The sequence below is a fragment of the Pseudophryne corroboree genome, chromosome 3 (assembly GCF_028390025.1).
Source record: "Pseudophryne corroboree isolate aPseCor3 chromosome 3, aPseCor3.hap2, whole genome shotgun sequence".
Lineage (NCBI taxonomy): Eukaryota > Metazoa > Chordata > Amphibia > Anura > Myobatrachidae > Pseudophryne > Pseudophryne corroboree.
The window spans coordinates 557,567,746-557,591,324 of record NC_086446.1 but is presented as its reverse complement, the minus strand read 5'-3'; the positions used below and the strand labels follow the sequence as shown (position 1 = coordinate 557,591,324).

At 42.1% G+C, this 23,579-nt stretch overlaps 1 protein-coding gene across 4 annotated transcripts in view; it reads right to left on the bottom strand.

Annotated features, from left to right (window-relative positions):
* STXBP4 (syntaxin binding protein 4) overlaps positions 1–23,579 on the bottom strand; it is a 506,433-nt gene that overhangs the window by 81,639 nt on the left and 401,215 nt on the right. For 2 of the 4 annotated variants that reach the window (XM_063961266.1, XM_063961263.1), the window contains one exon: positions 15,940–15,997. In XM_063961266.1, coding sequence (XP_063817336.1) covers positions 15,940–15,997 — 58 coding nt within the window. Of the gene's footprint in view, positions 1–6,029; positions 6,192–9,306; positions 9,398–15,939; positions 15,998–23,579 lie in introns of those variants that run through there. The other 2 variants (XM_063961265.1, XM_063961264.1) reach the window with 2 other exon arrangements.

Below are 23,579 nucleotides of genomic sequence, written 5' to 3'. Positions count from 1 at the left end.
CTAGTTACTAGACGAAATGCATTGGATTGTTATACTTGATGTTATCTCTGAATATCATATGAGGAAGAATAAAGATACTGCACTAAGTTGCCGATATTCCTCTACCAACTCCAATGGTGGAGTATTTGAAGAGAAATTACATAATTCTGTCTATGTAATATGATGGACATGCTTCTTTACTTCTGTACATTTTAATAATTTTTTTTTATGAAAGAACAGTTCATGCTTATGTTTTAAAATTAATGATAATTGTGAAACCCACTGGGTTCCCTGTATTTATAGGTTGTAATCACCTCTGGGCGCCAATTTCCCTTTCTTCTTTTTATATATATATATATATATATATATATATATATATATATAAAAACTCAGTTGTTTGTAAAAGATGAACAACAAATCTATAAAGGCTGATTCTTTTACAACAGTTTGATTAGCAGTTTTGGGATATGGTTGAAACATAGGCATGTCCATTAATTGTCTTAGGTTATGGAGTCAAGATGTGAGTCCAACTTCTGAAACAGAATGCAGACAAACATAGAACATGGAATTGCAAGAGGCAGCTGAGATCAGTATCAAGTAAGGTAGAATAATTACCAAGCGGACAAGCTGATAACAATATAAAATGATAACTAAATATTTGTCAAACTGAAAGTGCCATAAATCTTGGGTGCTCAACCCTTTTTTAATCTCGGACATTTAATTGAACCATTGCTCTGGGACCCCAAGAGAAAATTTACTGTATATCTGTCCCAGAAGCAGATTAAAATCCCACTTGGGGTCCCAAACCACAGGTTGCACACAAAAGCAAATTATAAGAGGGGAAGATGGGGTGACCACCAAGTACCCAAGCGATGGTGGTACAGCCTCATCAGTCCATTGAGACATGCTGCCGCTTGTCTAAGTTCTTTGATTTCTGTTTCTGTTTCTCAGAGGTGCTGAGTGTGGTAGAAGAGGAGCATCTCGCTACTGGTCTTTCCTAATTCACTGGGCACTTCAGTAGTTATTCCCCTGATGTAGTATCCAGTGGTGCTGTGGTCAGAGGGCTACACTTCACTATACATATCCTCAAGTAAATTCTATATATTTTAGTCCCTTCAAATTGACAACTGTTTCCTTATGAAGACCTTGGTCCATCAAAGCTTTTATACCATATTTTATGTAAATTTTTATATATTTTTTTTATTTAGAATTTTTGAAATAGTTGAAAATACATTTTAATATTCCATGTTTCTAAAAAGTACTGTGCAAGGGAAGGTGATTCTTGCATCACTCTGGAATAAAAAGGTATGATGGACAGTCTATATACTGTAGATTCCTTAAACTTTATAGAAAAGTAGTAATCTTACCAATTAGTAATATTCCCCTACATGCATTGTATAAGACTGGAGTCACAAAGCCATGTTTTGGGGATAGAGAGCTAGAGACTACTTGTGTTATTGTATATAGGGGCCAAATAATTCTTCAGTTTTTGGATGATACTAAAATTAAACCTACCTCATCCTTACTACAGACCATTATCTGATGTACAAGTGGGGTAAATTACACCAATGTTGAAATAAATTACCTCAAATTAAATGGTGATTTTAAGGAAGCACACTGCATAAGGTGTGATTTCCAAAGTGAGAAGTGAAGATAGCTTGAGTCTATGAAAAAAGTCCATTAGAAGTTAGGAGTATGCAGCTTGAAATTTTTAAATTGAAAAAACAAACAAACCTGTTTTCCAAAGTGTTAATCCTCAATTACCATTATTTACTCTTTTTCTACCACCAGATACTCAAATTAAAGCAGCCAGTTTATGCATGTACTGGAGACTCATTTGAAATGGGAAAGCTTTATTATTACTCCAAGCTGGCATTGATTCAGTCAATGGTAGGGGGACTCAACAATGCAGTTTTCCTTGTTACAGTATGATCCAGCCGAGCCTGGCTACCCTGATGCGGACTGCCATTTTTTTTTTTCAGGGCAGGACCACCATGTAGCCAATAAAAGTAATCACATTGTGATGTGTCAGGTGTCCCTTTGATGATTCAACGTGTATATCTGATTAAAAAAAATGGCACTTCAATATGGACACACTGTATGCATAGAAAACAATGGGGGAGATGTAATATAGCATCACGACTCGTGCCGCTATTATAACACTTACGGCTTCACCTCATTTCTGATGCAAAGCAGGATGGAACATCAACAACATGTATCTTGCCTGCCGAAGCGAGGGAGTGGAAACCCCCCCCCCCCTCCAAAGATCCCCTCCTGAGCACACAGCACATTTGCGGTGTGTCTCCCTGCCCCGCCGGCTCCAGAGCGTATGTGTGAGATCTTGCTAGCATCATTGTCACTGCTGTGGTGTATGGGCAACAAAACCTGCAGCTGTTGAAATCCATAGCTGCAGGTGTCAGAATGGTTAGTGTTACTGACCGTCATTACATTGCCCTGCATATCGGCGTATTATCTAAAAGATAGCAGCGCTGATAATGACAGGGGTGCATCATGCCCCCCATACTTAGCACACACCACCGCTGTCATACATGGGGGGGGGGGAATTGGTAGCAATGCACATAACATGCGCTGATACCTCTTCCCCCCCATATTGACCTTTAATACATTTAGCCCATTGTGTATTACAGATTAAAATTCTGTGATTAAAACGTAAAGGAGTATATCAGAATAATGTTTTTTTTGTGCAGTATAGGGAAGCAAGTAGGAACAATCTCAGGAAGGACAAACTCACTTCCCCTACCAACAGTCACAACAATTTTTTCCCATACCTCTCTAAGTTCATTTAGGTAGGTCCATCTTTACCTTATTGTTTTAATATAATTTTGTGTTATTTATTTTTATCGAGATTCCTTTAATGAACAGAGCTTTGTAATATTTAGCAGCTTTATAAAGGATAATAATAATAATAATAATAATAATAATAATAAACAAAACAACGTTGAACATGAAATAGAATGTTTCAAAACATTAACTTTGATAATGATGTACATTCATATACCACAAATACTCTGCATACTGTACATACAGGTACTTAAAAGGAAACAGATGCAAAATAAAGACATGTTCCTGTCACCATGGTAACTAACATACATTAAAAAGTACAACTTGATGAGAAAACAACGGGATGCCAAAAAACATCAGGAAGACAAGTGACACTGAAGAGTGGCATAAGGAATATAAAAGCATTCCAGCTCATACACAACATTTAATATATACAATATAAGAAACTATTTTGAGAAGACAAACTGATGCTATGGGGGGGGGGCATCCAATTACCCGCAGTCATGCATCACCAGGGGCTATCCAATTAGACCCGAAAAGCCAGCGCATGCCGTTCTTATCTCAGATTTTGTTTCACCTGCCTCAGGCAAGCAAAATTTCACTGAACCTGTGTGTTTTTGTGAGAAAACTTATTTTTTTTTTTTACAGGCATTCTAAATTGGATAGCCCATAAAAAAAATATCAGTGAAACACTGTGGCTAATTGGATACCCTCAGTTTTTCCTCGTAAGATCTTATTTACTTATTGAGTAATTTCATCATTTGTATATAGAAACACTTTTTTTTATGTGCAGCCACTAACAGTAGAATTCCACAAACCCCCACCCACCATCTTTCTTATTTTGTCTTGCCATCTCCCCTTTGCTAGGCATGAAAAGTAGTGAAGTATACTTTACATTAAACACTTACTACACTAGTAACATTAACAAATATATTTGAAGATATTTTTAGAATGAGAGACTTGGTAAGACGTAGTAGCGTCTGATAGGGAAGAACCGTTAAGCTGCAGGAATCCTCTCATTTGTCAGTACAGTACAGTACTGTATCAGCAGTCTGAAATTAATTGTTAAGTTTTTAGCACCAGCATTTATTTTGAAACATAAAATACGCTGTCATGGCAATGTCGTAACAAAACGCGAAAACAGGATTTTGTAAACATTAAATCAGAAGTGTTAAATGATTTTGAATTTACAGAAACACAAATTTTGTGGTGTAAAGTAAACCAGTGGGTCTACAAAATGAAACACTTTTAAATGCTTTTATTACTTTTTAAATACTTTTATAAAGTTTTTTGTTAACATCATATTGTCAGTTGAAGGAAAATGGCATGCAATGTATATATCATGCACTCTTTCTGCAACACAGAACATGATTCTTTTTGGTTGTGAAGTCATTAATAATTTGTTCTTAATAGTGACATTATTCCACAAAATCAAATTTGTGCAAGGCTTTAATCAATAAATCCAAGAAGCCAATCAAAAGCTAACTTCATCTTGTGCTTTTGTAGAAAATTATACAGAATGTCTATTTTCCCTATTAGGTTTTCTTATAAATATCACTTAACTGCTGCTGCACTACCTGGGCAATTACATCAACAATCCTACAACTTTCCGCTGATGTGTTTAATCCTGCATAAACATATACATGAAGGAGCAGTAAAAAAACACAAACAACTGGTGATAATTAGAATATACAGTATAAAGTACACACACACTTATTAAAATGTTACGTTTCTTTCTAGTTAAAAAAACAAATACATTAACAAAAAAAAAAGAACTTAAAGGGGTATATTCAATTAGGGTCGCAAACTGCCGTCTGTCGAAAAGACGTCAGTTTTCGACTTTTTAAGGTCGACTAGTGATTCGACCTATTCAGTCCCATCAGTTTTTATTCGACAAGTTGTGGAATTCGACTTGCAGAAATAATAATTCGACTTGCAGAATAATACGTGAATCGGCGGTATAGCTGCCAATTCACGTACTTTTGAGTGAAACTGGGCAAAATTCGACAGGATTCGGCCCCGTTTCCGACCATCTCAGTCCAACATAAAAAAATGTCAGACTGAGATGTGGGACCCAGAGGAGGAGAGGGGGGGGGGGGGGGGGGGGAGCCACAGGCAGACAGGGGAGAGAAGAGCTACAGCACAACACTGCAGCAGGATGTCACACAGCGGCGCCGCTCACGGCAGCGTCCACCCTGCTACAGCAAGTGAGGTCACGCTTGCTGGAGCCGGGTGGACACTGCCATGAGGTCTGGCGGCTGTGTGACATCCTCCTGCAGCGCTGCTATAGCGCTGATCTCCTCCGTCTGCCCGCAGCTGTCCCTGCTGTCTCAATCGAATTGAGATGAGATTGAATAGGGGTTGTCGGATCCATTCCGACAAATGCATGTCGGAATGGATCCGACCCTATTTGAATATACCCCTGAGACTTTCCAAAGACTTTGATGTGCCTATTCTTGGGAGAATTAAGACCCATACACACTAGACGATTTTGAGCTCCAAGTAGCTCACTTTTGCCATTTTGAGCTTCTTTGAGCTCAAACTCGGCCAGTGTGTATGGCCGAGTGATAAGTGGTGAGCGCTGATGCGCGCACCCGCATCATCGCTGGCCGCCGCCGATCGTCGGGCTGTTTTACCAGCCGAGTGAACCACTTTCCACAGTCTCCTACAGTGGAAAGTGGTTCACCCCCAGTGAACATTGCTGGGCACAGGGATAATCGCTCAGTGTGTATGCACTGAGCTATTTTCCTGCCAGCGACATTCACATCACCACTGTGCATACACGCTGGGCAAAAACACCCAGTGTGTATGCACCTTAAGACAAATACATTTGCATTAAATACAATGGCCATGCATCCAGTTAGAGATGAGTAAACTCACAGCAACATGTTGCAAAACTGGGTTTTGACACAGAACTTGGCAGTTTGCATAGTTGTGGCATTTCAGCAATATAATCTTTGCATTCTGCTTTTGTAACATCATTCTGCACACTGTAAATCGGTACTGTATTTACAGATATGCATTTAGAGCTGAGACCTACGACTGTCCTTCTGTTGTGAGGCTGGAATCAATTTTTCCTTGGAACATTTATTGATTGTGGGGCGTTTTTTATCCATTATTATTTTACTATTTATTTTTTTATCTAAATTAAAATGTAGGCTTCTTTTGCTGCATTACTAAATCAGAAACTACAACACAAAAGTCCAAGTTAATGCCCAAAATGAATGTAATTTGAAAATAATGTCCAATTATTTTAATTGCCTTTTTACCAGATACAAAGAGATAAGTGCACAAAGCCAGCACCACTGGCAAGGAACGTGTTAAAATATTAAACTGTTCTGTTTTCCTTTTTCTAAACTATTTGATGAAGGAAATTTTCGACACGATGCATGCCATCTTCTAAAGGCTGCCTGCAGTTTTTTTGATTGTAATTACACATGGGATGAAAAAAGGAAAAAAGAAAACATTTTAAAACTGTACAAGGACATAATACACATAGGGGCAATTCATGAGGAAAATAATGAGGGGAAGTCAGTGGGACACCTGTCAAAAGCAGTTGTTTCTGATTATTTTGCTAATAAAGAACGGAAAAAAATAATAAAAATTGTCTCCCCCCCCCCCCCCCATGCACACAAAATATTTGAGAATTGGTTTTATGTATATAAATGAAATAAATGTAGATCAAGTAAAAATCCATTGGTCTAGCATCCAATATTGCAGAAAAATAAAACATTAAAAAAAAATATACACAAAAATTAATAAAGAAATTATTTTCTGTTGCCACTAGGCACAGGTAAAATAAACAAATGTAAGAGTGTTAAAGAGGACTATACAAGGGGGATGCTCTTGTAGTTAATAGCAGATATTTCCCAAGCTTCAAATTTCTGTATATCTTTTAAAAAAAGTTTTGTTGTGTCTGGCACACTGTTCCATTTTCAATAAGCTGTAAAGGTATATAGGTTACATAATGTAAAGCGGCTAACCTACATGATTCTCATAATTCAGCTCCACAGAGCATCATATTGAATAAAAAAACAACAAAGGCAGTGGACTAATAAAAAAAGTCCAAAAAAGTATTATAAATTTCGTGGAAAATACTTTCTTTGCTAAATCAATCTTAGATGCACACACAGAGCGCCAAGGGAAACAATATACTGGTATAATACATGAAGTACAGCAGATATTCTATTGTTTCTTTTTTTGGTGGTACTATAGCCTAAATTTAGATCTATGATTTTAAAGTGAAAAAAATAAAAACCTAGCACATGTCGACCTAGAAACCCTGTCGACCTTCAAACCCTGTCGACCTAGTGACTGTCAACCTATAGTGCTCGACCTAAACAGTGTCGATCTTCAGACCGAATCCCCCAAAAAAACAGGCATAAAATCATGAAAAAGCCTGTTTGGTTTTTTTTGCAGAAAAATTTACTGCGGTTAATTGAATTGCCTCCCCAAGTATGTTACTAAACTCAATAATAGTAAATATGCATGTTCTCTGGATAGAAATATGCAAGAACTATGTCATGCGGAAAAGAGCTTTCATGTTTAATATGGAAAGCTGGGTATACATTTACCAATAAAGTGTGCTGATCTAATAAATGCTCTGAGCCGATGTGAGTGATTATCGGAACGGTGCACCCATTCTTGCTAAATGTGCACTGTGTGTGCAGCACAAGCTATATTTTCCTCCCGATCTAACCACTGCAGGAGTGTTTGAAGTAGTTTATCGGCTTCAAATGTTCTAACACTCCTGTAAACACAGTATCCCTATTATCAGGTCGATCAGCCACTTATCGGCTGTTCAGCCTGATAATTGGATAGTGTGTACATGGCTTAAGTCTGTTTAATGCATTTTTTCCTATCTCTGCTCATCTTGTGCTACTGTATATAGTTCAATTCAACTAACTTTTTATGCGTATATGTTTTTAACTACCCATATAAAATTTGTTCTGGCTCAAAATACTTAAAGGTAAATGATGTTCATTTGTCCACGTAAAAACAGACAAACAAAAACAATATTTAAAAATATCAGAATAAGAAACATGGGACTTTAAAAAATAAATCCATGTAAATCTGTATGGGAGCTAATGCATGTCATGTTGTCTATCAGATCACAATAAGCCATATTATGAGTGGGACACAAGTCCAAATGTAAACGGATCTCACGGATATCTGAAAAACGCACATGTGCTGTAGAAAACAAATGCACGTGCACAAGAGGCCGGATGAAGTGACCTGTTCATTGTCAGATCTAGACGTTTCTAGGTGGCATCTGAGTGAAACAGGCCAATAATGGAAGCGTTGTGGGCATATGTGCCAACTTACGTATTCCTTGGGAACATGTGGATGCACATGGGATGCCTGTGTCTGGTGGCTGTGATGCACCCAGCATGGTGTGGCTGTAAGTGCTGGTACTAATGATGGCGGCTGCAGCAAAAAGGGTACAAAGAAGCCGAGATTTCCACGTAGCTCAATCAGTTTTGTACATATGTTTGGGACAAAGGCTTTGGAAAAATAGTCAGTATTTCTAAGATACTGAGGGAGGTATTAATATGCTTGGCTAGATTAGAGTAGGAAAACTTGGAGATTTTTTTGCACTGGTGTCACTTGAGGGGCGCAGACCACACCTGAGTTTTACCCTTACAGGGGGTGACACCAAAATGTCAGCTCCTCCTCAGTGACTAGGAGCCGGGTTCTGCACAGTGACATTATCATGCAGCGCCCGGCTCCTGTCACTGAAGAGGAGCTGGCAGTGCAGGCAGAGCCACCAGAGGCAGCTTCAGGGTGTCCGGGAATGCTGGGCACCCAACTGGAATGATGAAAATGGGGGCGTGTCACAAGGCCACGCTCTTGCACTTGAGACCACACCCTTTCCCCTGATGCCACACCACATTTTTGGACAGGGGGTTTATGAAGTTGCTGAATTAATGAGTGGCTGGATAGAGTTTCAGGACTAAAGACTCAGAGATGTCAGAAATCATTAAAAGGGGTAAATACATTCAGTAAGCACATGTTGGGATCAAATAAACCAAGACTACCAAGTATACGACTTGATTCCAGAATCCTCTAATTGTAGGCTATTCACATGTTATGAAATGTGTTTGGGGAATTTCAGTTTATAAGCCATCAACATTTCAGATAAATTTGCCTGCTAACATGACCTGTGGGTTATGTATACTAGAGTATTACAATCTCTGGGAGGTAAGAGAACACAACCTTAGTAGTGTTCAGCGTGTCTCCCCAATAATCAGCATTAGTGATCAGAAGACTGCCAGACGAGTTTTCCAAATAGATAGACTTGATCATCTCATTTACAGTTTGGTGGATAGTAAGCATGGAAACATACTAAATATGAGGCACTGCTTATTGGAAATTCATAAACTCAGGAATAGGGTAGTCAGGAAGTAAATGAGAAAATGAAGGAATTAAATGCTGAGATCAGATCAGTTGGTGAGTTAGCTGCTTAGGATGTTGGAAGGACTCAAAGAAGAATTACAGGCAAATTAGAATCCATTACTTAAATACCTGCAATTACTGTAATAAGATTTTTCTTGTTGGTTTTAATTTCAAAATATCTACATAATTGTAAATCAGCCTTGTCAGCCTCTGTACAGCTCTGAAAAGAAGCAAATCCCAGCAGTGATGTTTAATGCAACAGACAACAAACTTAAATGTTATCAAAACAGATCAAAATTTCTGCAGAACCCAAAGGCTCCAAGGTGGTGAAAACTAAATTTATTGCATTGCTTTTCCTACAGGTGTGTCCTCATACATCTCAATATACCATGTGTCATGAGACGCCTGGCGAGAGTGTGCTGCACTGAGCGGTGTAGAGTATTTTTTACTTAAATGTGCGTCTTAGTTACTATCTGATACGAAAAAACATTTCACGAAACTTCACTGATTAATTTGATATGCAACACTTGTATATCTGTGTGCGACCGAGTATGAATGTATATATGAAGCACAATGGAACTTGGAGGAGTGACATAAAGGCAGCAGCCACTGTATCGTAGCAGTTCCTATACATACTAAAAAGAAGTGCAAAAAGACGTTTGGCGCAAGCCAAGCCACACAAGTCCTGGCGTGTCGACTGCAGCAATAGTGTATGACGACACATCTGATTCCTTACATTATTAACCACTGATCACAACTATAGACTGACTGTACACAAGAAGCATTTTGATTGAAAGATAATAGGATTTTAATACCTACCGGTAAATAATTTTCTCTTAGTCCATACAGGATGCTGGGGAGGCTTCAAGAACCATGGGGTATAGACGGGATCCGCAGGAGACATGGGCACTTTAAGACTTTAAATGGGTGTGAACTGGCTCCTCCCTCTATGCCCCTCCTCCAGACTCCAGTTATAGGAACTGTGCCCAGGGAGACGGACATTTCGAGGAAAAGGATTTATTTAACGTTTTTAACTAAGGTGAGATACATACCAGCTCACACCTCAAACCACGCCGTACAACATGGCATTCAACAACAACGCATGCAACGGCATGACCAACAACAGTCACAGACTGACTGAACTTAACTCAACATGAGTGTAACTACAACCAAACTGCAGATACAGCCCACACTGGGACGGGCGCCCATCATCCTCTACGGACTAAGAGAAAAGGATTTACCAGTAGTTATTAAAATCCTATTTTCTCATACGTCCTAGAGGATGCTGGGGATGCTTCAAGAACCATGGGGTTTATACCAAAGCTCTAGAACGGGCGGGAGAGTGCGGATGACTCTGCACCACCGATTGACCAAACAAGAGGTCCTCCTCAGCCAGGGTATCAAACTTATAAAACTTCACAAAGGTGTTTGATGCCGACCAAGTAGCCGCTTGGCAAAGCTGTAATGCCGAGACCCCCCGGGCAGCCGCCCAGGATGAGCCCACCTTTCTGGTAGAATGGGCCTTCACAGATTTTGGTAACAGCAATCCTGCCGTAGAGTGAGCTTGTGAATCGTATTACAGATCCAACGTGCAATAGTCTGCTTCGAAGCAGGAGCCCCAATCTTGTTGGGAGCCCACAGGACAAACAGAGTCTCTGTTTTCCTAATTTGAGCCATTCTTCTGGCGACATAGATTTTCAAAGCTCTGACCACATCGAGAGACTTTGATTCCGCCAAAGCGTCAGTAGCCACAGGCACCACAATAGGCTGGTTTACGTGAAACGAGGAAACCACCTTTGGCAAAAATTGCTGACGAGTTCTCAACTCCGCTCTATCAGAATGGAAGATTAAATAGAGACTATTGTGAGACAAAGCCGCCAATTCAGAGACACGCCTTGCGGAAGCCAAGGCCAACAACATGACTACTTTCCAAGTGAGGAACTTTAACTCAACCTTACGCAAAGGTTCAAACCAATGAGATTGCAGGAACTGCAACACCACATTCAGATCCCATGGCGCCACTGGGGGCACAAATGGAGGTTGGATGTGTAGTACGCCTTTCACGAAGGTCTGAACTTCTGGAAGGGAGGCCAATTCTTTCTGAAAGAAAATCGATAAGTCCGAAATTTGTACTTTAATTGAGCCCAACTTTAGACCCGCATCCACACCAGCTTGTAAAAAATGGAGCAAACGCCCCAGCTGAAATTCCTCCGTAGGAGCCTTCTTGGATTCACACCAAGAAACATATTTCCTCCAAATACGGTGGTAATGCTTTGCCGTTACTTCTTTTTTAGCCTGAAGAAGTGTGGGAATGACTTCACTGGGAATACCCTTCGGGCTAGGATTTGGCGCTCAACCACCATGCCGTCAAACGCAGCCGCGGTAAGTCTTGATACACGCACGGACCCTGTTGTAACAGGTCCTCTCGTAGAGGAAGAGGCCAGGGATCTTCTATGAGCAACTGGATACCAGGCCCTCCTTGGCCAGTCTGGAACAATGAGTATCGCCTGAACCCTTGTTCTTCTTATGATCTTTATCACCTTTGGAATGAGTGAAAGTGGAGGTAACACATATACAGATGGAAACACCCACGGTGTCACTAGGGCGGCCACCACCATCGCTTGAGGGTCCCTTGACCTGGAACAATTTCTCTGAAGTTTCTTGCTGAGGCGGGATGCCATCATGTCTATTTGAGGAATTCCCCAACGACTTGTCACTTCTGCAAAGACCTCTTGATGAAGACCCCACTCTCCTTGATGGAGATCGTGTCTGCTGAGGAAGTCTGCTTCCCAGTTGTCCACTCCTGGAATGAAGACCGCTGATAGAGCGCTTGTATGTTTCTCTGTCCAGCGAAGAATTCTCGTGGCCTCGGCCATTGCCACTCTGCTCCTTGTTCCGCTCCTGGCGGTTTATGTACGCCACTGCTGTTATGTTGTCTGACTGAATCAAGACGTGCAGACCGCGAAGAAGATGATCCGCTTGCAGAATGCCGTTGTAAATGGCCCTTAATTCCAGAATGTTTATGTGCAGACAGGCTTCCTGGCTTGACCATTTTCCCTGAAAATTTCTCCCCTGTGTGACTGCCCCCCAGCCTCGGAGACTTGCATCTGTGGTCACCAGGATCCAATCCTGAATCCCGAACCTGCGTCCCTCCAGAAGGTGAGAACTGTGCAGCCACCACAGAAGGGAGATCCTGGTCCTGGAAGATAGGAATATTTTCAGGCGCATGTCCAGGTGAGACCCGGACCACTTGTCCAGCAGGTCCCACTGAAACACCGTGGCATGGAACCTGCCATACCGAATGGCCTCGTAGGCCGCCACCATCTTCCCCAGCAACCGAGTGCATTGAAGAATCGACACTCTTGCCGGTTTCAGAATCTGTTTTAACATGTTCTGAATTTCCAGAGCCTTTTCCACTGGAAGAAAAACTCTCTGTAATTCTGTATCCAGAATCATACCCAGGAACGACAACCGTGTCGTCGGAACCAACTGTGATTTTGGCAAGTTTAGGAGCCAACCATGTTGTTGCAGAACCGTCAGAGAGAGTGCAATGTTTTTCAGCAATTGTTCCTTGGATCTCGCATTTATCAGGAGATCGTCCAAGTACGGGATAATTGTGACTCCCTGCTTGCGCAGGAGAACCATCATTTCCGCCATGACCTTGGTGAAAATCCTCGGAGCTGTGGACAAACCAAACGGCAACGTCTGAAATTGGTAATGACAATCCTGAACAGCAAACCTCAGGGATGCCTGATGTGGAGGATATATGGGAACGTGTAAGTAGGCATCCTTTATGTCGACTGACACCATAAAATCGCCCTCCTCCAGACTGGAGATCACTGCTCGGAGAGATTCCATCTTAAATTTGAATCTTTTTAGAAATAAATTGAGAGATTTTAGGTTCAGAATCGGTCTGACCGAGCTATCCGGCTTTGGTACCACAAACAGACTCGAATAAAAACCCTCCCCATGTTGTGACGGGGGTACCGTGACAATGACTTGATTTTGACACAGCTTTAGTATCGCAGCGACTACCACCTCTCTTTCTGGAAGAGAAACTGGCAAGGCCGATTTTAAAAATCGGTGAGGGGGCATGTCCTGAAACTCTAATTTGTACCCTTGGTCTAATATTTCTAATATCCAAGGATCCGGGTCCGAGTGCACCCAGACCTGACTGAAGAGCCTCAGACGTGCCCCCACTGGTGCGGACTCCCGCAGAGGAGCCCCAGCGTCATGCGGTGAATTTGGTAGAAGAGGAGAGGACTTCTGCTCTTGGGAACTTGCCACAGGCGGTGACCTTTTTCCCCTTCCTCTCGCAGCAAGGAAGGAGGAGCCTCGTTCTTTCTTGTATTTATTGGGCCGAAAGGACTGCATCTGATAGTGCAGCGTTTTCTTCTGTTGTGCAGCAACATAAGGTAAAAATGACGACTTACCCGCGGTAGCCGTAGATACCAGGTCAGTGAGGCCATCACCAAACAAGACACTACCGTTAAACGGTACCGACTCCATCGCCTTCTTGGAGTCAGCATCAGCATTCCATTGATGAATACACAATGCTCTCCTTGCCGAGACAGCCATGGCATTGGCCCTTGATCCCAAAAGGCCAATATCCCTTACAGCTTCCTTTAAATATGCTGCAGCGTCCCTGATATGACCCAGAGTCAAAAGCACATTATCCCTGTCTAAGGTATCTACCTCAGATGACAAGTTATCTGCCCACTTTTCAATAGCGCTACTCACCCATGCCGAAGCAAAGGCAGTCCTGAGTAGCGAACCCGTAGTGACATAAATGGATTTTAAGGTATTTTCCTCCTGCTTACGATCCGCAGGATCCTTTAGGGCTGTCGTGTCAGGAGATGGAAGCGCCACCTTTTTGGATAGACGCGATAAAGCTTTGTCTACCGTGGGGGTTGACTCCCAGTTTTCCCTGTCCCCAAAAGGAAACGGGTATGCCACTGGAATTCTTTTGGGAACCTGTAACTTCTTGTCAGGATTTTCCCAAGCCTTTTCAAAGAGAGCGTTCAGTTCATGAGAGGGAGGAAACGTTACCTCAGGTTTCTTTCCTTTATACATACAGACCCTAGTATCAGGAACAGCAGGGTCCTCTGTTATATGCAACACTTCTTTTATTGCCACAATCATGCACTGAATGCAATTAGCCAGTTTTGGATTCAATCTGGTATCACTATAGTCGACACTGGAATCAGAGTCCGTGTCGATATCTGTATCGCCTATATGGGTAAAAGCACGTTTCTGTGACCCCGAAGGGGTCTGAGCTTGTGACAATGCATCCTCCAAGGATTTTCTCCATGTCTGGTTCTTAGATTTATCAAACCTCTTAGACAACCGAGTCACATTTGCATTCAGAACACTCAACATATTTACCCAATCGTCCATCGGCGGTGCTGACACGGTCACTCTCACAGTCTTTTCTGTCCCCACTCCAGCCTTCTCCTGGGAAGAGCACTCAGCCTCAGACATGTCGACACACGTACCGACACCCACAACCACACTGGGGCTATAGGAGACAGACCCACAATAAAGCCTGTAAGAGAGACACAGAGGGAGTTCTGCCAGCTCACAACCCAGCGCCTATCCCGGTACTGAAGCGAGTAAAAAGACTGCCCAGACCTGTTAGCGCTTTATATTATAATCAATTAGCACCAAATCACTTGTGCACCCCCCCGTTTTGCACCCTGTTACTTGCACAGCAGTGTGGAGGTCAGGGCCAGCGTCTCTGCAGCTTCTGTGAAGAGAAAATGGCGCTGGTCAGAGCTGTGTGGGCTAAGCCCCGCCCACTACATGGTGCGCTTCAGTCCCGCTTAAACTTATATTTATACTGGCGGGGGTCTCTTAACTAGTGCCTAGGCACTGTTTTAACTTATGCCAGTCGCTATTTGAGGTCTTTCATGCTGCCCAGGGCGCCCGCCCTGCACTCTGCAGTGCCGTGTTATGTGTGGGAGCATGGCGCGCAGCGCGACTGCTGCGCGGTACCTCAAACGCGTCTTCTGCCATCACTAAAGTCTTCTGATCTTCTCATACTCACCCGGCTTCTATCTTCCGGCTCTGTGAGGGGGGTGACGGTGCGGCTCCGGGAACAAGCAGCTAGGCGGACCAAGTGATCAGACCCTCTGGAGCTAATGGTGTCCAGTAGCCTAAGAAGCAGGGCCTTTGAACTCAGAGAAGTAGGTCTGCTTCTCTCCCCTCACTCCCACGATGCAGGGAGCCTGTTGCCAGCAGGTCTCCCTGAAATTAATAAACCTAACAAAAGTATTTTTCCGAGAAAGTCAGGAGAGCTCCTCAGTGTGTGACCAGTCTCTCTGGGCACATAATCTAACTGGAGTCTGGAGGAGGGGCATAGAGGGAGGAGCCAGTTCACACCCATTTAAAGTCTTAAAGTGCCCATGTCTAATGCGGATCCCGTCTATACCCCATGGTTCTTGAAGCATCCCCAGCATCCTCTAGGACGTATGAGATATACAGATATTACATATGGCTTGTATTTTAAATAATTCAAATATTTTTGCATGCCATACCGATGAGGTAGTTTTTGTGTAATACAGCACTGCTCACTCTGTAGAGGTCACCAAAACACCACTTACCACAGTTCTGTGTTTGGAATATTCTCCCTCTAAAGCAAATCAGCTTTTATCAATCTATAACTCCCTGCGTGCCAAATGCATCCTTTTGTGTGTACTTCTGTAACGTATTCCCAGCAAGGTGCGACTCAAACTGCTTACATTGCTTAGCACAACTACTCACTTGATAAAGTACTTGATACCATCTGCTGTGTATGTTTCTTCCCATCCATAAGGGAGACCTAAGGACACAAAGAGAGACACACACATTGATCAGGACTACTCCCAGGAAAACTGAGTCACACTGTTCTTCCTCTTTGTTTAATGTCTTCAGAACAAAACCTTACTTTAAGGAGATGCCTTAATATGACTTTAGATAGCGAAAATTTATTTTGATACATTAGCCCTCATTCCGAGTTGTTCGCTCGCAAGCTGCTTTTAGCAGCATTGCACACGCTAAGCCGCCGCCTACTGGGAGTGAATCTTAGCTTAGCAAAATTGCGAACGAAAGATTCTCTAAATTGCGAATAGAAATTTCTTTACAGTTTCTGAGTAGCTCGATACTTACTCTGCCACTGCGATCAGTTCAGTCAGTTTCGTTCCTGGTTTGACGTCACAAACACACCCAGCGTTCGCCCAGACACTCCCCCGTTTCTCCAGCCACTCCTGCGTTTTTCCCAGAAACGGCAGCGTTTTTTCACACACTCCCATAAAACGGCCAGTTTCCGCCCAGAAACACCCACTTCCTGTCAATCACACAACGATCACCAGAACGAAGAAAAAAACCTTGTAATGCCGTGAGTAAAATACCAAACTTCTTAGCAAATTTGCTTGGCGCAGTCGCAGTGCGAACATTGCGCATGCGCAATTAGCGGAAAATCGCTGCGATGCGAAGAAAATTACAGAGCGAACAACTCGGAATGAGGGCCATTATTCACTGTTTCAGAATTGTTAATAGAAGAAATACTAACATTTTGGCAATAATGATATAAAGTTTCCAAGTTGATAAAAAAAAAAAAAACAAAAAAAAAAAACAGTCTGATACCTAAAGGATAAAAAAATATATAACAGAACTTTATTAAATACTTAAATAAAATGTGGCATGGATATGCTATCTAGAAAACAGTTATTCACCCCACTGGTGGATACTGAATAGTTATAACAAAACTAAAAACACAGCAACAATTTTTTTTTAATACAAGATATTGTTCAAAAATGGCTACATTGCCCCTGTAGCTTGCACATCAGCTGGAACACACATTTTAATCCAAAATTATACTTATACTGTACTATGGGGCTAATTCAGACCTGTTCGCTCGCTAGGGTTTTTATGCAGTCCTGCGTTCGCATAGTCGCCACCCATAGGGGAGTGTATTTTCGCTTTGCAAGTGTGTGAACGCATGTGCAGCAGAGCTGTGCAAACAGATTTTGTGCAGTCTCTGAGTAGCCCAGGATTTACTCAGCCGCTGCGAACACTTCAGCCTGTCTGGGACCAGAATTGACGTCAGGAACCCTCCCTACAAACGCTTGGACACGCCTGTGTTTTTCCAAACACTCCCAGAAAACGGTCAGTTACCACCCACAAACGCCTTCTTCCTGTCATTCTCCTTGCAAACGCCCGTGCGAATGGATCCTTCGCATAAACCCATCGCTGAGCAGCGATCTGCTTTGTACCCGTGCGAACCGCCTGCGCATTGCGGTGCATACATATGTGCAGTTTAGACCTGATCGCCCGCTGTACGAAAACGCAGCATAGCGATCAGATCTGAATTAGGCCCAGTATGCACTAGTTCCAGAAAACAATCTAACCAGCAAATGATTGAGTAATAATTCCAAACCAATGTGGCTTAATAAAAAGATTAAGGAACTAAATGCCAAAAAGAGGCGAGCATTCAAAAGGTATAAATCGGACGGGAAGGCTGAGTCTTTCCAGTACTATAAGGATTGTAATTAAATATGCAAAAAAAGAACAGAGTGTCTAAAATAGAAATGGAAAGGCTAATAGCAAAGGAAAGTAAATCAAACCCCAAAAAGTTTTATAAATACATCAACAGTAAAAGATTAAAAAAAAGAGAGTATAGGCCCTTTAAAAGGCAAGTTGGGCATCCTAATCAAAGATGACAATGACTTAGCGGAAAATGTAAACAAGTTTTTCTCGTCTGTATTCACAAAAAAGGACCGTATGGCGGGATTGACGCATAAACATAGCAATAATAATGCCCCACTGCTAAATGCTTACTTAAGGGAGGAAGTAATTAAGTGAGGAAGTAGTCTGTGGTCGATTAAAAAAAAAATACGATTAATAAGTCACCTGGTCCCAATGGAATTCACCCAAGGGTTCTCATGGAGCTACACTCCGAAATAGCAAGACCCCTATATTTAGTTTTCAATAACTCACTTACATCAGGCATGGTTCCCAAAGACTGGTGTATAGCGGAAGTAGTGTCGATATTTAAAAAGGGAAGTAAATGTGAACCGGGTAATTATGGACCAGTAAGTCTTACATCTATAGTGGGGAAAGAACTGGAAGGTTTTTTAAGGGATAGAATACAGGAGTTCCTTGAAACCAATAAGGTTATCAATGGGAGCCAACATTGATTTGTGGAGGATAGATCATGTCAAACTAACCTAATAGGCTTTTATGAAACAGTTAGTACGAACCTAAATCAGGGTAAAGAGGTGGATGTAATCTTTTTAGACTGTGCTAAAGCTTTCGATACAGTACCTCACATGAGACTTATCTACAAATTGAGAGAACTTGGGCTAGGGAGGCACAAAATGCACTTGGGTTAGAAATTGTTTGGATAAAAGGGAGCAGCAAGTGGTGGTAAATGGAACTTTTTTTGAAATGGACTGAAGTACTAAGTGGTGTGCCACAAGGGTCTGTACTTGGACCACTACTGTTCAACATTTTCATAAATGATCTAGAAGTAGGTCTAGTGACCACTGTGTCAATTTTTGCAGATACAGGTTGAGTATCCCTTATCCAAAATGCTTGGTACTAGAGGTATTTTGGATATGGGATTTTTCCGTATTTGGGAATAATTGCATACCATAATGAGATATCATGGTGATGGGACCTAAATCTAAGCACAGAATGCGTTTATGTTACATATACACCTTATACACACAGCCTGAAGGTCATTTTAGCCAATATTTTTTATAACTTTGTACGTTAAACAAAGTGTGTCTACATTCACACAATTCATTTATGTTTCATATACACCTTATACACACAGCCTGAAGGTTATTTAATACAATATTTTTAATAACTTTGTGTATTAAACAAAGTTTATGTACATTGAGCCATCAGAAAACAAAGGTTTCTCTATCTCACTCTCACTCAAAAAAGTCCGTATTTCGGAATATTTGGATATGGGATACTCAACCTGTAATACCAAACTGTGTAAGGTTATAAATTCGGAGGGGGATGTGGAGTCTCTTCAGAACCACTTATTTAAATTGGAAACATGGGTAGCAAAATGTAGAATGCGATTCAATATAGACAAATGTAAGGTAATGTACTTCGGTAGCAAGAACACAAATACTACCTACATACTAAATAGAGAAAAACTAGGGGATTCTGTACTGTAAAAAGACTTAGGTGTTCACATAGATAACAAACTTAGCAGTAGTACCCAAAGTAAGATTGCAGCAAGGAAGGCAAACAAGGTATTAGCATTGATACAAGGGATGAGTGTGTTATACTCCCATTATACAAATCACTAGTGGGCCACATCTCGAATACTGTACACAATTATGGGCACCACACTACAAAAGGATATCCTGGAACTAGAAAAAGTTCAGAGACGGGTGACCAAATTGATTAAGGGGATGGAGACACTAGAATACGAAGAAAGGCTTGCTAGGCTAGGCATGTTCGCACTGGAAAAAAGGAGATTAAGAGGAGACATGAGTAACATTTACAAATATACAGTATAAGAGGTCAATACACAGAGCTAGCGGGGGATTTGTTTTTGGTAAGATCATCACAAAGGACACCCGCTTAGGTTAGAGGAGAGGAAATTTCGCACACAGAGATGGAAAGGTTTCTTCACAGTAACACAATACGTGTTTGGAATTCCCTGCCTGAGAGAGTAGTAATGGCGGACCTGGTCATTACTTTTAAGAGTGGGCTAGATAAATTCCTAATGGATAAGGATATACACGGTTATTGTGGGTAAGCTATGCACTATAGTAATAAAATAAAATAAATACAAAAAGGGAGTATTTGACATAACGGCTAAACATTCACCACAGTTAAAATTAGTCTTAAAAATATTACAGTATAGGAGATCACTAACAGGTTGAACTCGATGGACAAATTGTCTTTTTTTCAACCTCAGAAACTATGTTACCTTGTCATGACAACCCCACAAGACATTTTGGGCGGTATTCAAATCATATATCACGCCCATACTCCTATCTCAAGTGATCTCCGTTATCGCGCATATCGTGCCCATAGTAATCAGGTTTAGCTGCTTAACGGGTTGGGTGCCCTCGCTAACGCGGGAGTAGCAAGCTGAAATGATTATACCACACCCATCAGCAGAAACAGAACGGGTGTAGAAGGGGGTGAAAAGAACTGAATACCGCCCTCTAACTATTTGGTAAGCAATTTGCTTAAAATAATATTAATCAATAAATACTAACACAAATAAAAAGTACAAGTAAAAATTTATTACAGGCATGTTACTACCTTTAAAAATAACTCCAAATAGAAATATCAATTAAATAATAATGACTAGATGGGGGTTACATGTTATCTCGGCGGGCGGAATGCCGGCTGTCAGTATTCCGACAGCAGCATTTAGCCCGCCAGAATGCCGGCAGTGGGGCGAGTGCTAAGAGCCCCCTTGCGGGCTCCCTACGCTTGCCACAGGATCTATTTCCACTCTATGGGTGACATGGACACCCTTGAGTGGGAATAGCCCTGGTGTGCCAGGATCCTGGCTGCCGGCATTGTTGCCATCGGTATCCTGAACACTGGGATCTCGACAGTCAGCATTTTAACAGCATCCTGACTAGATGGCCACAACTTCACATAATTCAGCATGCATACTAATTAATTATTATTAGCAAAAGGGGTCAATCCGCAATCAGCAGTGACTAGCCTTTCCTCTCCTCTTTGGCATCTCTAGCTGTAAGGAGTCATAAAAAAGAATCAGTATGATCTGTGCAGTGCATCTGTGTGTTACACCATAATTAAATTGTTAAAAAATAAGATTAAAAAAATGTGCAGAGTCCCTTCTCACAAATGTATAACCAGCACCAGACATATGAGCCATTTCAGGTCGTTGAAAAATGGGGAAAACAGTATGGGGTCCCACGTGTTTCCGGTAACCAGCACCGGGCTCAACCAGTGGGGAGGTTATACGGTAGTTTGGGGACATGATTCATGGGGTTGCTTGGCCAAAACATTAACCTCCCCCAACTAGTGAGCTCAGGCCGGGCATTCCTCGGGAAGTGGGGTCCCCTAATAAAAGGGTCCCCCCTCCCTTGGGCTGAAGCAGAGTAAAATATTGTTCATCAGAGTGGGACTACAGGTCCCCGCAAAGCTGCCCCGCATGCCTGCACTTGGAGAACCACAAGTGCCAACATGCCAGGAACTAGTAAGGGCCCTCTGGCACCTTTAGTCCTACTGTAAATCTCAAGAGTTTATGAAACAAGCTAAACTCACGCAAGAATGCAAACTTGGACAAACACGATTCTTAGTAAATTTACTCCTACATGTTCACCAGTGTTGTCAACAAGACAATGTGATAATAAATGATAAGCTGGGTACACACTATGTGATATATCATACAGAACGATACTCTATATTGTACACATTGCATAGTGTGTGTCTGCGATCCATCATTCTAAGCCGGTGTTAATTGGATTGTCCCATCTGATGTGCTGCATGTCATATGAGACGATCTTACAGATGATGCAATGTATTTTTCATGCAGTATGTAACGATACATTGTGCAGTCATATGATATATTGTATAGTGTGAGCAGTGGTGGTAAGTAGCTGCACCGTCGCTGGGTAACACCATCGCATGGTGTGCCCAGCTTTATTCTCTGATTTGTTACAAAGTAGAGAATAAGACTGGAGCAGCTGACTTCAGGGTCACATGACCTCCTCTGCACAATGCATGGAGATCATAATGATAACATTATAAAATGAAAGTGAAGCAGTATCCCCAGTCTCATGCACGTTTATAAAAATAAATAAATGTAGATTAGGATGGTTACAGTTCAGATTATTTCCAGTCATGTAGTACAATGTACCAACACGTGTGCATAGCCTCACCCCATTCCTCAAGCTCCCTAATGAGGTCATGGGCCAATTAGCTCCTGTAGTCCAGTTCTTCCAAGCTGTGCATGGGTCAGGCCATGGATATAACACAGCAGTATGTGTGGCTGAAGGAGGTAAGCAGAGCTAATTAAGAAGGAAAAAAAAAAAAGTATTTTGCGTTTTCTCATATTAATTAACTGTAGTGAATAAGTTCCATGATGCATTGAAGTTATAATGAATTGCTGCATTTCTTAGCTGACAAATACATGTGCACAAGACTACTTTATCCAGATGACCCTGATACCTATGTGTGTTCTAGGTGGCATCCCGCTGTTTAGAATCCTAACAAGGGTCAGAAAGCAAGGTACCCATCACCCCCCTAATCCTCCCTTACTGCAACCTAACCCTAACCCCCCCCCCCCCCTCCCTGCAGACTACCTCCCCACCTCACAGCCAAACCCTAACCCTGCCCCGCAGCCTAAACCTAACCTCTCCGGCGGCCCAGCAGTGACTCCATCAGGGTCCCAGCACCAGTATTGTGATCCTATTCGGGACGCCGGCGTCTGACTGTTCACAGCCAGGATCCCGACCGTCAGGATTCTAACCAGATGCCTAAAGGAGGCCTATTTTGTGTGCATCTTTAACAAGGATATTGCATAAAACTTACATCTACATCACAGGGCAAATGGAAAACATCTAGACGTGAGTTGTTTTGCCAACTGTACACTAGCTTATATTACTGAAGCAATTGCATCATAAAGTACTTGCCAGGAGACTGTGAAAGCAACATCTGTGCCTCATTCAGCGATGACCTCAGTTTGTGAAAATGCAAGCACAATATAGGGGGTGGGAAGATTTCAGGGATCTCCGTCGTAGGACAGAGATATCCTGGCCTCTGCGAGAGGCGGCTTGCATGTTACCATGGGTGCCGCAAGCCGTCCAAAGGTGGGAGATCTAATGCTGCATCCTAGAACACAACTCAAATCACTACTGTGGCAGGAGGTGTCTGCATGTAACAGACACCTCCTGCTGCATTTACATACAGCGCTATCAACCGCACCTGAATGACCCCCCTCTGTACACATGGCTCTGAAAAGGGAGTGTACTACTCTGTTCACTTCATCTCTCTCCAAGGCTAAACCACTCTACACATTTTAAATCTGCCTCTCCCGCAGTACAGCATGGCAAAGTTACTTTTTTGCTTTGCTCCAAACTCAGAGAATTAGCCTCTATGGCCTTGGCTCCACTCTCTTCACTCTCTACACTTCCTTCCTTGGTGCTATTATCAGCTCCTTCCATCTTCAAAACCACCTTTATGCTGATGATACACACATCTACTTCTCAACCCTCTCATCTCCAACTGTCTTTGTTCCATCTCATACTGTAATGGATATCACAGCAATTTCTTAAGTTAAAAATGTCTAAGTCTGAGCTTATAGTCAATGCTTCAGCCACAGACTGCTCATATAGTCTTCCCTCCAGTCACAGTTTCCTTCCTCCCACCATTCCCCACACCCACATTTTTTTCCCTCCCACCATTCC